At 45.8% G+C, this 14,823-nt stretch overlaps 1 protein-coding gene across 1 annotated transcript in view; it reads right to left on the reverse strand.

Annotated features, from left to right (window-relative positions):
- Positions 1 to 505: 505 nt before the first annotated feature.
- Positions 506 to 14,823, reverse strand: part of LOC147684562 (metalloproteinase inhibitor 1-like) — a 58,216-nt gene continuing 43,898 nt past the window's right edge. Inside the window, exons 4-5 of the mRNA XM_086942365.1 lie at positions 6,974 to 7,095; positions 506 to 655 (exon numbers count right to left, since the gene is read on the reverse strand). Coding sequence (XP_086798491.1) covers positions 506 to 655; positions 6,974 to 7,095 — 272 coding nt within the window. The remainder of the gene's footprint in view (positions 656 to 6,973; positions 7,096 to 14,823) is intronic.

The raw sequence follows: 14,823 nt of genomic DNA on the forward strand, positions 1-14,823 counted from the left end.
CTGACCTTAAGTAATGTGGGCGGTAGATCAGTTTGAAAACAGGGCCGTCCACTGCCTGCGTGTCGGTCTATCCTGTTTGCCAAACTCTAAATGAGGCTCATTACTCCTATGTTGATTAATTATAAGGAGTGACTCTTGTTTTCATTCCAAAAGACTTCTTTTATTGCTTAATTTTACTGGAAGTTGTATAAAGTGGGAACCAGGTTCCAAAGTGCTTTATGAAACAAGTTGCATAGCTAAAACTTTGCAATGTGAGCTGTGGACAGTAAATGTGTACAAGTACTGAAAGGATCAGAAATGCGGCAAACAGTCTGCAAAGTACAAAGGTATATTACAGCGGGCATCCAGAATAGTAGTTCACCCACTTTCTTCTGACTACTTTACTCAGATGTAAGAGCTGCCTTTGTTTCCTGATTATTCGTCATCTGCAAGATGGATGGTGTAGAAGGGCTTCAACCATCAGTGGGTTGTTAAACATCAAGATGGCTTCTCTGGTCAGCTCGTCCTATTTAATATTCTTCCATACGCATTCGTCGCTAGTCTTAGTGACGCAGACCTGGTTCTTTTTCTGATTCTCAGCATCACCGCCTTCATACTGCTCAACTATGCATGTCTTTGGCTCTGATGAACAAGGTTGAGAATAGCACGTCACAATCTGTTGAAGATATAAAAAAAAAATAGCCTGGTCACCCAACAAGCACAAAAGTAGCCAAAAGTAGTGTAAAGGTTTTAAAATGTACTTTATAGCAAAGGTGATGAAGAAACTTCAAGCAAAGTTAATGCCAAAGTTGGCTTTAATTAGAAAATATAAAAATAATACTTTTGTCTTATTAGAATATTTAAAAAATGGGTCCTCACTCTACAAAATGAGGCTATCAAAAGAGCCGGAGCTGGTCTGTAGTACAAGTGCCCAAAAATCATGGAATCAAGACATGAGTTTTGAGATCATTTACCTAAAGATCCACCTGAAAAAAGAGCTAATTACGTTCAATAACTAAGAAATGTGCAATGGAGTTGTGGCTCTGAAATCATGTGATTCATTTTCAAAGTGGCAGGAGATCATTTAGACCTAGGAAAAAGTGTTAAAACGCTTTATGTCCATGTTTGCATTGATTCCCGTTTGGAGATGAGCATCAATCCCAATCTCGGTCTGCCTGGGCAGTCACACCCAGGATTTGCATTTGTGGAAAACACTGTGTCATGGAGTTTATAGATCAAGTAGATGCAAAAGTCGTGTGCACATAGTAATCCTCAGTTTTTACTCCTAGGTGTAAATGTGCTGCAAAGAACTGGTGCCTCCCATCACAAATTAGATTCCCTCCATGCTGTTTTTTGAAGCCGTAATTTACTCGCAAGTGTAAATAACGGACAAAGAGGCACGCCGTTGTGATTAAGACACAGTGCTCAATATGAAGTGATGAGGATTGAGCTTGCTATGGTGATGAAGATACTGCAGGAATATTTATTTATTTATGGAGTTTTTTAAAGTGCAAATTTATACCGAGGGCTAGGGTGACCAACCGTCTATAAATTACACGGACAGTCCGTAATTTCGGCCGTCGGTCCGTTGTCCATGAAGGATTCTTTAACGGACGTCATTTGTCCGTAATTTTAACCGGCACCGGTCGGACCTCCCTAAAGCCGGCACAGCTTCCACCCACCTCCCTTCTTGACTCCGATGCTGTTGAGGTCGGGTGTAACACCTCTGATGCAATACCAAAGCTCAGATACCCAGCAGCATTGGAGAGGCACAGCGGGATGGCAACCCTCTAAGCATGGGCGAATTTTCCGAATCTGGCGTTTGCGAATTTGCGTATTTGCGAACTCACAATCCGCAAAATCTGCGAATTCTCGCGAATTTGCGGATTCTTTTGTTTTTATAGTGTTCACAAGGGTTTCTGCCAGTTTGCGAGGATTTTGTACCAGTTCGCAATTGCGAACTTACTTGTCGGCACGCAACAGTCGTGACTATGTTGTTTCTACGTCTGGTTCATCATCACAGGTTCACAGCACCCTCTGTTTCAACACTGCCACCCTCTGTTTCACCCAAGCCACCCTCTGGTATATCAATGCCACCCTCTGGTTCATCATCATCACTGTAGATTATGGGGGGAAAAAGCAAGCACACCTGCCCTGCTTCAACTGACATAAATTAATTTGGGGTTGATTTATTAATGTGTCACTGTTTTTAAATTCCAGTCTGGCACCTGCTTCCTTATCTGTAATTTGCTTTCTGTTGCAGTGCAATTTTTTTTCCAAGACCTTTGTGGCCTACTTGTAGCTATTCTATGATCGGCTGTGAGGGTCAGAGCAGGGTCATACAATTGTTGCAACTAGCAACTGAACTCTGGAGGGGCACCAGTCAGGAAGCACTACAGGGAATGGTTACTAATGATGAATTTGAACTTTTGCACCTGCTGCGTGATTTCAGTTTAGCAAAACTCGTTTTTCTGCAGAGCAGCAACTGTAATGCCCCAAAAAAACTTACTTGTGACAGTTGATTTCTAATCCAAAAGTGATCCAAAGAAAGTCAAAAGGCCTCAAATCCAAATAAGTGCAGGCAAATGTCAACCTGAGGAGTTATTCTGATAAAAATCATCATTTTCAGAAGGTCTATGCTGCTTGCTAGTGGATTTCTTGTGCAGAATTGCAAATTTTGTAATTTCGAGAGTGCGAGATTGTTGCTGCACGCCGCACCTACATGTTCGCAATTGCGAGCTTACGCCGCACGCCGCAAAATTGTATCACCAAGAAAAAAAAATCCGCTGCGTGCGAATTTGCGGATTTTGGGTAAATTCGCGAGCGTTCGCGGATTGCGAATTTACCGAAAATCCGCAAAATCCGCGAGCGGAACGGATTTTCCGCCCATGCTTACAACCCTCACACCTTCAGCCCTTGCTGAGCTGTTAAGAGGTGCTTGAAGGTGACTGAGAGGGAGGGGCGGCAGCTTCAGGAGCAGAGGCCTCTATTCAGATGCAAACAGCCCTGAATGCTTCATGTCTCTGCAATTTAGAGGGCCTCATACATTCCCTTTCTGCCCAGGGCCCCAAACATCCTAGAACCGGCCCTGATTATACCAAGGCAGCAAGTGGTTCTCTTCACAGAGATTAATTACTGTCACTAAATTGTAAACAAACCTGGGTTCTTCAAACATTCAGTCTTTAATGTAATAAAGAAATGGCACAATCGCACCCACACTGATTAACAAAGTATGGAGGACAATCAGTTAAATCAGTTCTCTTGGAGTATCTCCTGTAAGTATTGCACATCACAGTGGGGAATGGCAAAACTAACATTTTGGATAGAACCTGTCTTCTCGTTGTCTAGTCCAGGAAGGGGTGAGGAGCCCTACCCCACCCTGGAAGAGACCAAGATGATACTAGAATACTGCATGCCCACCCCTGTTCCCACCTGGTGGATCCTGTTTCCCCTCCAGTGAAGGCTCCTGCCCCCCCCAAAGTGATGGCTCCTGTCCCCCCATGTGGTGGCTCCTATTTCCCCCGCCTGTGATGGCTCCTGTCCCCCCTGTGGTGAAACTTGTCTCTAGCCTAGGTGTCTTCTGTCCCAGTCCTGGAATGGCTCCTGCAGCGAGGGTGACGTTCTTGATGGGCCTCTTCTCAAAAAGGCTCAGCTCAAAATTAATACAAAAAGGTGGGCTAGTGAGTAAGTTAAGGGATGGGTGGATGGCTGGATGAATTAGTGAAAGGGTGAATGGATGAATAAAAGATTGAATAGATGGATAATGAGAGAGGATGGATTGATGAGTGACTGGAAAAGAGGATAGGTAAATAGCTGGATGTATGGGTGGAAGGGTAGCTGGATGGGTAAAAGGGTGGATGGATGAGTGAAAGGATAGATGAATGAAAAGGTGATTGGGTGGATGGATGAGTGAAACGATGGATGGATTGATGAACTGATAAGTGCAAGGGTGAATGGATGGACGGATGAGTGAAAGGGTGGATGTAAAGATGGATGAGTGAGTGAAAGGGAGGGTAGATGGACAAAAGGATGAATAGATGAGTGAAGGAGTGAAAGGATGAGAGAAAAACTGGATGAGTGATAGGGTCAATGGTTGGATTCATGAGTGGATGAGTAGATGGATGGGTGGGTGGATGGATGGAAGGAAGGATTGCTAAGTGAAAGGGTCGATTGAGAGAGAAAGGGAGGATGGATGGATGACTGAAAGGGTGGATGGGTGGGAGGATGAGTGACTGGGTGGATGGATGAGTAAGTGAAAGGATGGCTGGATGGGTAAAAGGGTAAATGGCTGGATGGATGAGTGAATGGATGGATGGGTAGAAGAGTGGATGGATGAGTGTACAGATGGATAGAGTGAAAGGGCGGATGGATGGATTATGGATGGATGAGTGAAAGGATGGATGGAGGGATGGACGAGTGAAATGATAGATGGAAGGATGCATGATGGATAGGTTTGCAAATGGTTGAATATGTTTGGATATGGCTGGGATTACTTATATACTATTGCGTGACCTCTGATGTGTCTGTAAAACGTATCCAATTGTCCTGAAGTTTTGTCCCGAATTTGTGCCCTGAATGTTGGTCCTTTGTCCTGAATTTTTACACTCACTGTCCTAAATTTGCACCAATGCCAGTTGGTCACCCTGCCAAGGGCATCAGAGGGCTTTACATAGAAGATAGCGGACACAAAATTTACACATGGGGTGGATGCCGTTACATATCGACTATGTGGAAAAACAAGGTCCAGGCAATTACATGTGTTTCAAATAAAATAGAAGCAGGTACAGGAGAGACAGACTTTAACATCAAGAGATGTGCTTTGGTGTGATGTGAGCATAGATAAAGGCTAACTAGGGCTAACTAGGGCATAAATATAATCTGTGGTGTTGGCGGGAGTGTGCATGAAGCATATAAGCACAGTATACTACATAGTTGAATGCCAACAATTCGAACCTCGGATACGAGGGGCGTGACTTATCTAAAAAAGTAATGAAATAGAATCTGTTGTATAAAATAATCCAAAGTGCAGCACATTTATCTGAAGCACTGTGGGCTCATTGCTGTTCCAATGAATTGGAGTTAGCAGATCGTCTGATACCAGCTTAGGGTTAATAGTGTTTGATGCTAAAAAAAAAATCAGGGTATATTCGTTGGCCCCAGTTGCTAGTCTGGTTCCATCGACCAAATTGCTTGAAAGACTCGTCCTGCACAGCAGGAGAAAGCGGGGTATCATCCAGCGTGACAATAGACAAGAGGGGTTACTCTTGGGAAGTCTAGAGGCATCAGAGGATATTATTCATACAGAATATTCATACAGAAAACAAAGCTTTGCTTTCCTCCACTAATGGTGCATGAGGCATTACAGTATCCTCTGGAAACCATATATATACTAGAGATATAGCCCTCCCCAGTTTTGAAGCCATTAAGTATGAGGGGCCGATTCACAGAACTAACTTAAGACAAAATCCTAAACTTACTAATTTTGGTATTCACAGAAGTTAGGATTTTGTATTAAGTTTGTCTTAAGATAGACTTAAGACAGACTTAGGACAAAATCCTAACTTAAGTCTGTCTTAAATTTGTCTAAAGACAAACTTAAGACAAAATCCTAACTTCTGTGAATACCAAAAGTAGTAAGTTTAGGATTTTGTCTTAAGTTAGTTCTGTGAATCGGGCCCACAGTTATTATGCATGGATGAATTTGTTTCTCCATTTTCGGTTTTCATTTCCTTCTCCCCATTTCTCCTCTTCAGGTAGCAACCAGGTGCGTTGGGCCCCTTTCTATCCTGATGATGACCTGATAAATTACAAAAGGTCGAAATGCTCTAAACAAAATACCACCTGAAAAATATATTAATTGCGCAACGATATATACATGAAATTTTGATTTATATCTTCATTCATACACAATACTGCATCAATATTTATTTTTGCCGCTATTTTATTTTTATCTGTATCAACTTGTGCCACCCACATGAATTTCACAAGCACTGTGTCTTCACTTTGTACCTCAAGCACTTTTCCTTTAAACAGTATTTTATGTACCTATTCATTGAAAATAAGATAACAATTTATTGTTATAGATACAAGCATTACCCTGGCCCTTCTGGGTCTATGGGTGGCACCTGTGGTATATACTCTTAGGGAGATTTTCTAAAGTGCAGACAAGTTCAGCTCACTATAGAATGGATCCAGAGCCAGATTCCAGAAATGGTTAGAACATTAAAAGATCCTATAGGGAAATAGTTCTGGTCAAGTGCAGAGAACAACATTATTGATATTCGAACAATTGAGGTAAAGAGATTTGCATTTCATTCAGAATATTCTCTTGCATGTCCTATGTTTCGTCCTCTTAGTCCATTCTCTTTCCCTGATTCTCTCTCAATCCAGGTATTCTGTTCCCCTCCATATTCCTTTGGCTAATATTTTTTGTCCCCTGCTCCCTCTTCTGGTAAGCAGCTGGGGCAGTGAAGGTAAGAGCGGAGGGGCCAGGTGAGAGGGGATTTCGAGGACGATGAAGGGGGAACATTTAAAAAAAAATGATTTTTCCTGTTCATTGTCTGTCAAAACCCCCCGTAAATGGCTCCACCGCCCCACAGCTCTTACCTGCATGGGCCGCGACTGCTGGTAAGACGGATGTATGATGTTACCACGCGATCAAAAAGATCGCGTTACATCACAACGCAGCTTTTACAACACAAGTCGTTACCACGACTTGCGCTGTAGGGTGCTGGATTTAGGAATAGTTTAATTTACTATTCCAACTCCAGCCTACGTAGATTAGGAAAGGTGTTAGAATAGTAAATCTACTCATTCTTAGTCTAGAGCACCCTCCAGTGCAAGTTGTGGTAACGACTTGCGTTTCAAAATCTGTGTTGTGATGGTACTGCAGTGTTTTGACCGCGTTGTAAAGGTTGTTTACCGGTAAGACTCCAATTTGCTGTGCTACTTATTTGGTGCCCTGGACAGGATCCATAACCCAAGGCACACTTACTTTACAGTGACATCCTTCGAGGTAGGCTCCCTTTACACCTTGGATTTGCTTGGAAGACAGCGCACTCCAGCGCATACTGTCACTGCAGCCACTCACTCTGAGGAGGCCATTGTCAATGGAAGCTGGTCAGAGAGAGCAGAGAAAAGACAAAAGCTACCATTAGCATTCATTAGAGTAATCACTCCCACTAACAGTGTGTCAACAGGTGAGCTGTAAGTTTCTTCAATGCATTTAATTGCAGGTGGAATCTAATGTATTAACACTACTTCAATGGAAATACCCTGGTACATTGCTTCCTCTGGTTAGCACAGGGCTCCTCCACAGGTTGCGAACACATGACGTTTCCTAAATGTGAGCAGTTGGACATCTAGTTCCATGGTGCAGCTACTAACATCCTGCAGGGCCTTGAATGCAGTTTCGGGCCAACAATAGCTGTGAAGAGCCACATTAGTAATTCATATGCACTCTTGTGAGGACCAACACAACCAGGGAAAACGATTTGAATGAAATCCGGCTGTGGACTCTATTGCTTAAGGTGAGAATGCACAACCCACTCCACAAGCATACAGACTCTGAACACACCAACAACAGTAGCGTGCAGTCTTCTTTAAAAGGGAAGAGGTGTGGCGCAGCGGCTAGGACAGCTGACTCTTGAACCCGGGGGCTCACAGTTCGATCCCCGGTGGCAGATTAGCACAGCACCATGTGACTCTGGGCAATAGCTCGCTTAATCTTCCAGACGGCCCCCAGTGCCTTGACACCTTTGGGTAATTGTTTGCGCTTTACAAATCCTGGACATTTGCAAAAACAACTTAAATGACAGCAGAACAATAAAACTACTTCAGTTCAGTCTTCCTTTTTATGTACCTATAACCTCAGAAATGCTACTGGGGCTCCAACTCTAGCCTTAGGGAATACATAGCTATGAGTCCAGCTGATGTCTTATATTACATCCATGATACAAAAGGAGATGATGGACGGAGCGTTTGAGCAAATCAAACACTCACCCCAGTCAACTGATCTGGGTTTAATCCATCACCATTCTTTAGCTCACTCTGCCACCCCAGTTCAGACACGGCCATATGCAAATCAGTCTGACCCTGTGCCTCATGGGAACAGTCCAGCCCGAACTGCCAAGCCATGTCTTCCCTAGACCGGAAACAAGCATCCTTGGACCGGTTTCAGATTCATAATCCTCATCAGGCAGGCTATCTTGAATCCAGTGGCAAAATGAGCAAGGGACTTACGTCTGAGTATACCCTGCCAACTTAGGGCGAACAAAGCGATACAAAAGGGGATGGAGCGTTTGAGCAAATCAAACACTCACCCTCAGTCAACTGATCTGGGTGTAATCCATCACCAATCTTTAGCTCACTCTGCCACCCCAGTTCAGACATGGCCATATGCAAATCAGTCCCTGTGTCTCATGGGAACAGTCCAGCCCGAATTGCCAAGCCATGTCTTCCCTGGACCGGAAACAAGCATCCTGGGACCGGTTTCGGGTAGGACAACCTGTCAAATGCAAAGTGCGACACCGACCCAATCCCCATGAGTGACCCTCGATCCCCAGAAGGCAAGTGGGGCAATGTGTGTCATTGCTGCGGATGTCAGCTAATGGACATGCAAACACATTTTGCATTAGCAATGTCGCCATGCGAATTGCATCACACATCACAACTCATTCGCCCAAAGTGATTGTTGCACCCATGTGTAATGTTGTGGGCCATAAGGCACACATACATATTAATTAACCACACAGACCCCATACTTGTATGGGAGAACTGGCCTAGGGTATGTGTGTCCCGCACCATCTGTTTCCAGGGTCCCATGTCCAGTGACACCTCTGCTGGGTGGCTGTGGGGTGGGGTGGGGACAAGCCAGCCCTCTGGGAGTGACTGGTACATCAGAACAACTAGAACAGTGACCAGCTACACTGTGAAGGTATGAGAGAGAGTGACCTTTGAGTCAAGTTTCCACACACATGGTATGTCCAAGAAAATGAGAGCGAAATTACATACATAATCAAGCCTCATGGCCAGCATGGACTGAAATGAGGGCAGGAGTCAAAACGGACAAAGTTTGCTTGCACCTTACCAATGTTGTGTAATGAAACATCCATCCTGTGAGTATCGCTTGAATATCCCTTGATATCTGACTTGTGTCTCTTGGCCAGGGTCCGACTTGCGATGGGCAAGTGACATAGGCAGACAGTCAGGGGTGTCCATTGTCTGCAAATCAGACATAGTTGTAATGACTAGCCCTCTCAACACACGTACTGGTGTGGCATGCAGTGTGCCTAGTTGCCATTGCCTGTAAATGTTCCCACACATGTCATAGGAGTGCACATGTGGAACAAACAAACAGAGCTCTGACCGACATCATCGGTCATTGTCAGCCATCTGGGCATGTATACACAATCCATGTGCATTATGCCTTATTCAGGTGAGCATTGCAATGTCTGGCACGATATTTCCACACACACTCATGCAGGACTGACCCTATAACATCCACATGTCTCTGTCTACCTTACTGTATATCCATGTTGAGTTGTCCAGATGACACACACTGCCCTCATCCCATAATGTTGTTTTGTATTGTGGGACTAGAGCTTGCGCTTGTGCAGTGACAGCAGCTACATGCAACTCGGCACTGATGATGCAAAAAGTGCTGGGTCATCTAACCACAGGGCAACTAATCGTTGATGTAGCAGTGTACCATATGCCATACACATCGACCTCTTTGGATGTTGTAGTGTCAGTATGTCGAGTGAGTGATGAAAAACAATGTCTGAATGGAGGTCACTTGTGCAATTCACTTGACCATGAGTCCAGTCAAAGTTGTGGTTGTGTGAGTCTCTGGGTAAGCTGTTCACCACATCTCATCTATACTGTCTCCGACCTAAGGACAATGGAAGGCATTGAAATCATCATGAAATTTAGGGGCACATTAGGATGGCCATCCTATCGTGAACTGGGACTGCCCGCCATAAGGGCGGGGTCCTGTGGGGGCCATTAGGATGCGCCCACCACAGTGGCGGACACATCCTGCATTCCTGACATTGTGGCAGGCGGTGCACTCAGCACCGCCTGCCACAATGCAAGGAAGGCATGTTGTGCACTTCCATGCACAACATGGCAGGCACCGCGTGGTGCCTGCCATGTTGTGCATGGAACTGCAAGGGGGTACCATAGGTAGCCCCCATGTGCACCTCCCACCCCCCAGAATTCCTGAAGGTCCGCTATGGTCCCCAATGTCAAAAAACGCTGCCTGCATACAAATATGGATGGCGGTGTCTACCAGACACTGCCACCATATAAACAGCTTTTCCGCCCAGTAGGCAATCGGGCGGATTGCAAAACTGGCGGACAGTCTTCCCATTCGCTGGGGTCCCCCCGCCATGGTAATGTGGTGGGGGAAAATGAGAAGCGGGGGAGGTTTTTGGCGGATTGCCACTGCCATATGGGCGGTGGCAATCCGCCCGTTATCCTAATGTGCCCCTAAGTTTCGATCGCCTCACACTACGGAACCCATGTGCCCATTTGGATCTCCATTTGAAGCCCAAAATAATATATCTGCCTGATTTGTCTGCTACACTGAAGGTTATGGCTGCACTGCATTCCGTTGCTACTGGGTCTTACCTGTACACTGTGGCCAGCGCCGGCAGCATGTCACAGCCAATGTTCAGCACGGTGTTGCATGACATCCTTTCAGCATTGATACTTTACAAGGTCGGACATGTCCACTTTCAGAGGAGGGATGACTTGGCTGCTGTGAAGGGGGAATACTATGACCTGGGAGGCATTTCAAATGTTGTGGGAGCCATTAATGGCACCCACATTGCCCTTGTTCTGCCACAGGCAAGTGAACACATCTATAGGAACCGCAAACACTACCACTCCATCAAACTGCAAGTGGCATGCCAGGCGGATCAGATAATTCCACACGTGTGTGCTAAGTATCCTGGGTCAGCACATGACTCTCACATCTTGCAGAACAGCACCATACACCAAATGATGGCCAATCTGCAGCCCAAGTAGGACTGGCTTGTTGGTGAGTGGGCTGTGCCAATGACTGTGATGTATGTGTGACATGCTGCTCTCCGCACTTATTCAGATCACACTGTTTGCCTGTTTGTCTCACAACTGGGTGACTCGGCATTCCAATTGTCCGTGATTGCTGTCCCCACTGCGGAATCCAAAAATGCCGGGGGTAGGCCAATACAATAATGCACATGGTAGGAGATATCCAGTGGTGGAGCACACTTTTGGACTGCTCAAGTCAAGATTTTGGTGCCTGGACAAGACTGGTGGTGCACTCATGTATTCACCACAGAAGGCATGCCAGACAGTAGTCGACTGCTGCATGCAACACACCCTGGCCCTGTGCAGCAGAATCCCCCTGAATCTGGATGATGATGAACAGCAGCAGCCCCCCGCTCCCAACCCACAATTGCCCGGTGATGATGAAAGTGGTGAGGAAGAACGCCTTGACCAGCATGAACAGCTCATCTTCAGTTGAGAATAAGGTAAAAATGAGCAACTATAACTGTGTCTGCATGCCTTGCTGTCGTCTCACAGATTTGATATTTGTTGCTGGGATTTTGTACACATACAGGACTATGCGCAGGATTAGAGAACTTTGCCAGGCAGGGAATGAGCCCCCAGAAGCACCCTGAAGCACAGGAACCAATTGTTATGGTGCCCCACTAGCTCTCCTACTCACTCAGAGGTATTCAGGTGCCTGTACATGAGTGGATAAATTGAAGACCAGAAACGCTTCGAAATGTGCATTTTTGACTAGTGTCGAAACATCCTACGTATGTGCCACAACAAGCTGAGAATGCATGAGTACAAAAGCAGTTACCATAGTGACACAGCCATATCACATCAAGCTAGATGTAACATCAATAATCCATCTGGACGGAGACCCACGAGCATATCCCCCACCCCTTGCATAAAGGAGTTCAATGGGATGTCCCTGGTCTCTGGGCTTTGTCAGTAGACCCCATTCCTCAGCCTATATATACATGGTGAAATGTACCTCCCATGTGCTGAGTCGCTCTCATCATTGGATGGATCACTCTCCAGGTGTGGGGCAACTAGCCCGCCACCCCATGACATCTAAAAGGCACCCGTGTCCCCTAGCAGCTGTGACACTTAGTTGAGTCGGGCTGTTAGGCCCAGAACAGAACAGAATGACAAGAGACAATGTTTTCCGATCTCAGGCAGATTTTACAGCCAGTACTCCGGGACCACGCAGACTACAAGCTCTGAGAACACTTCTCATGTGACAGACATATACTTAGGGACGTGCAAAACAACTACACCATGTAATATTCCTGTGCTACAGCTGCATAATGTGAGCCGGGCTCATGCAGGTCGACAATGTCCACGAAGGTTAGATGACCGCCTCTCCTTGCTCAGTTCCGTTGTACCAAGCGAAACAGACCACCGAGCTCAGCAGAGTCAAAGCTAATGCAGACATTGCAAAAGTTAGAGAGCTGAATGACAATTCCTGTCAGTAGGCGTTAAAAAGGCAAAAGGATATAGAATTAGTCACAAACATTTCCCATTGCTGTTAAGTAGTTACGAATCCAAGAAGGCTCAGGCAGCTTCATAGGCTATCAGTAGCAAAAGACGGTCCAAATCATCTTCAGCAAAAAGTACCAACATCCAATCCAGCAGTATGAAGGAACAGATGTGACCCTCGCACCACGATGTTGAGAGGAGCATCGCATGGCAACCTGGGAGAGGTTCGATGTAGGCATGGCACAGGAGCCATTGCGCAAATGCACAGGCGCAGCTGTCAGCCTGTCTGACAGATTGAAAGGCATCCCACAAATGCGTATCACCAAAGCAGTCCTGGTAGTGGACCAACAAAGGACTGATCCACAGCTCCTGATCCAGGGCAGCAAAGGAAAACATCCACGGACCACTGAAAGAGGCATCTGAGGCAGTAGAACACAGGTTGCACACAGTTGATATATGCATAGGGGAAGGTTAGCCTAAATCTGATGCAAAGCACAGCTAATGGGTGACATCCGAAGAGAAGCTGCATGCTTTTACAGTAAAGTTGCAACTGATGGGGTTTGTGCTGGACCACTGGACGGTCAAACATGGCGTGAGAGCTATCTCAGAACTATCGTTCAGCTGTACAGCCAAAATAATGATCTGAAACAGCTAAATGCAGTATGTAAATTGGAGGAATGACACCCGGTACGACACAGGAAATAGCATGAAACGAAGAGACAAGGCCAGAGCCCACAAGTTCGAAAAAAATGTGCAATGGCCTTCAGTGTCAGACGCTATCAATAATTTGTATGTCGGTTCCCTGAGAAAAAGGTGGGAGTGCTGTGCTCAGCAGTGGCTGAACTGCACGGGACGGTCAAAACACCTGGAATTCGAATGTCTCCAGGCTGATGCGGGAGTGCTTGCACACTGATTGAAGTCTGCTTTTGCTGTGGGAATATGAGGCCACAAATGAATAACCACAATCGCATATGGGGGAGTGAGGAGAACATTGCTACAGCAAGGAACACAGCATGCAACAGTTCCCATCTACGTGCTGCCTGCCCTGTGACCAGCAGTTGTGCTGATTCAGGGAAAGGTAACTTCGGTTGGTACATAGATTTAGCATGGGTATGTTCTCATGGACTGGTGTTCATGTGGTTCAACACGCATGAATCGGACGTCACATATAAATCCCTGTGCAACAGTATTTGAGTGTATGAATGCAACAATGTCACTATCGTCCACATGACAGGATGTGTTGTGATGCTGGCTTTTGTGGGCACGCTGCTCAGGATTTCATTGGTCCGCACTACGTAATCTGACAACTGCTGTCATATCCATATTGATGTTGTTGGGGGATGGGAGAACACTGCTTCACCTCCCAGCACAGTTCATCCCTTAACATTCAGGTAAATGCAGTTCAGTCATAATGATTACTTGCCATTCGACTGCAGTCTTTCACCTGAGTTGGACAGGGGGAGGTACAGAGATCCGGGTGGATTGTGGCAGTTTCCTCAGCAGACACGACCACAATGTATCTAACCCCTCCTGATGTAGGAGGATCACGCAACACACATGTGTCTAGGGATTGACAGCACTGACCTGCATCTGGCTGTGGTGACTCACTTTTTACAGAAAAACATGTGACCATTACAACTGCAGTGCATTTACCAGGATGCTGATGGGTAAACTGTGCTGGGAGGCGAAGTTGTGTGCTCCCACCCCCCTTCTGTCCATGTTGATGATGTTGGCCCTGTGTTAACTAATATGCATCTTGTACAGTGTTGCCTAGGATAGTGATTTTCCTGTACTGCTATCATATGTCAAACCACTGTCTTCTCCTTGTGGCGTTCCAGGTTCCTCTACTCTGTCAATGGAGTGTCGCATTCAAGTCTCATGATACATTGCAATGTGAGTTAACATGCTACTTACCATGATAGATATTCCTCTTGTCAAAAAGGCATACAGGTGTGATTAGTGTTTATTTGTAAATGAGTGACAGGTGAGGGTTGAAGTTGAAAGTGATGGGACATGGATGGTTTGGGTAGAACACACAATGGTGGGATTCCACAGTCCAATAGTACTCACCCATCCTTGTGGCAATGTGGGGTCAGATTTACAACAAAGTCAATTTTCGGTGTGACACTGGTGACATCAACGTTGGCTCCGAGAACTGGTACGGCACAGTGCTTTGTTACGTGATCCTTACTGGTAATTTTTCAGACGCCACCTCTGCCGTTTGGCCTGAGGGGAACCTGCTGCATGATAGGAGGTGTCTGAGTATTCGCTGTGATGTGACTCACCACTCTCTGTGGCTGCTGCTGATGTGCTGTGACTATC

Source organism: Lissotriton vulgaris, chromosome 10 (assembly GCF_964263255.1).
Source record: "Lissotriton vulgaris chromosome 10, aLisVul1.2, whole genome shotgun sequence".
NCBI lineage: Eukaryota > Metazoa > Chordata > Amphibia > Caudata > Salamandridae > Lissotriton > Lissotriton vulgaris.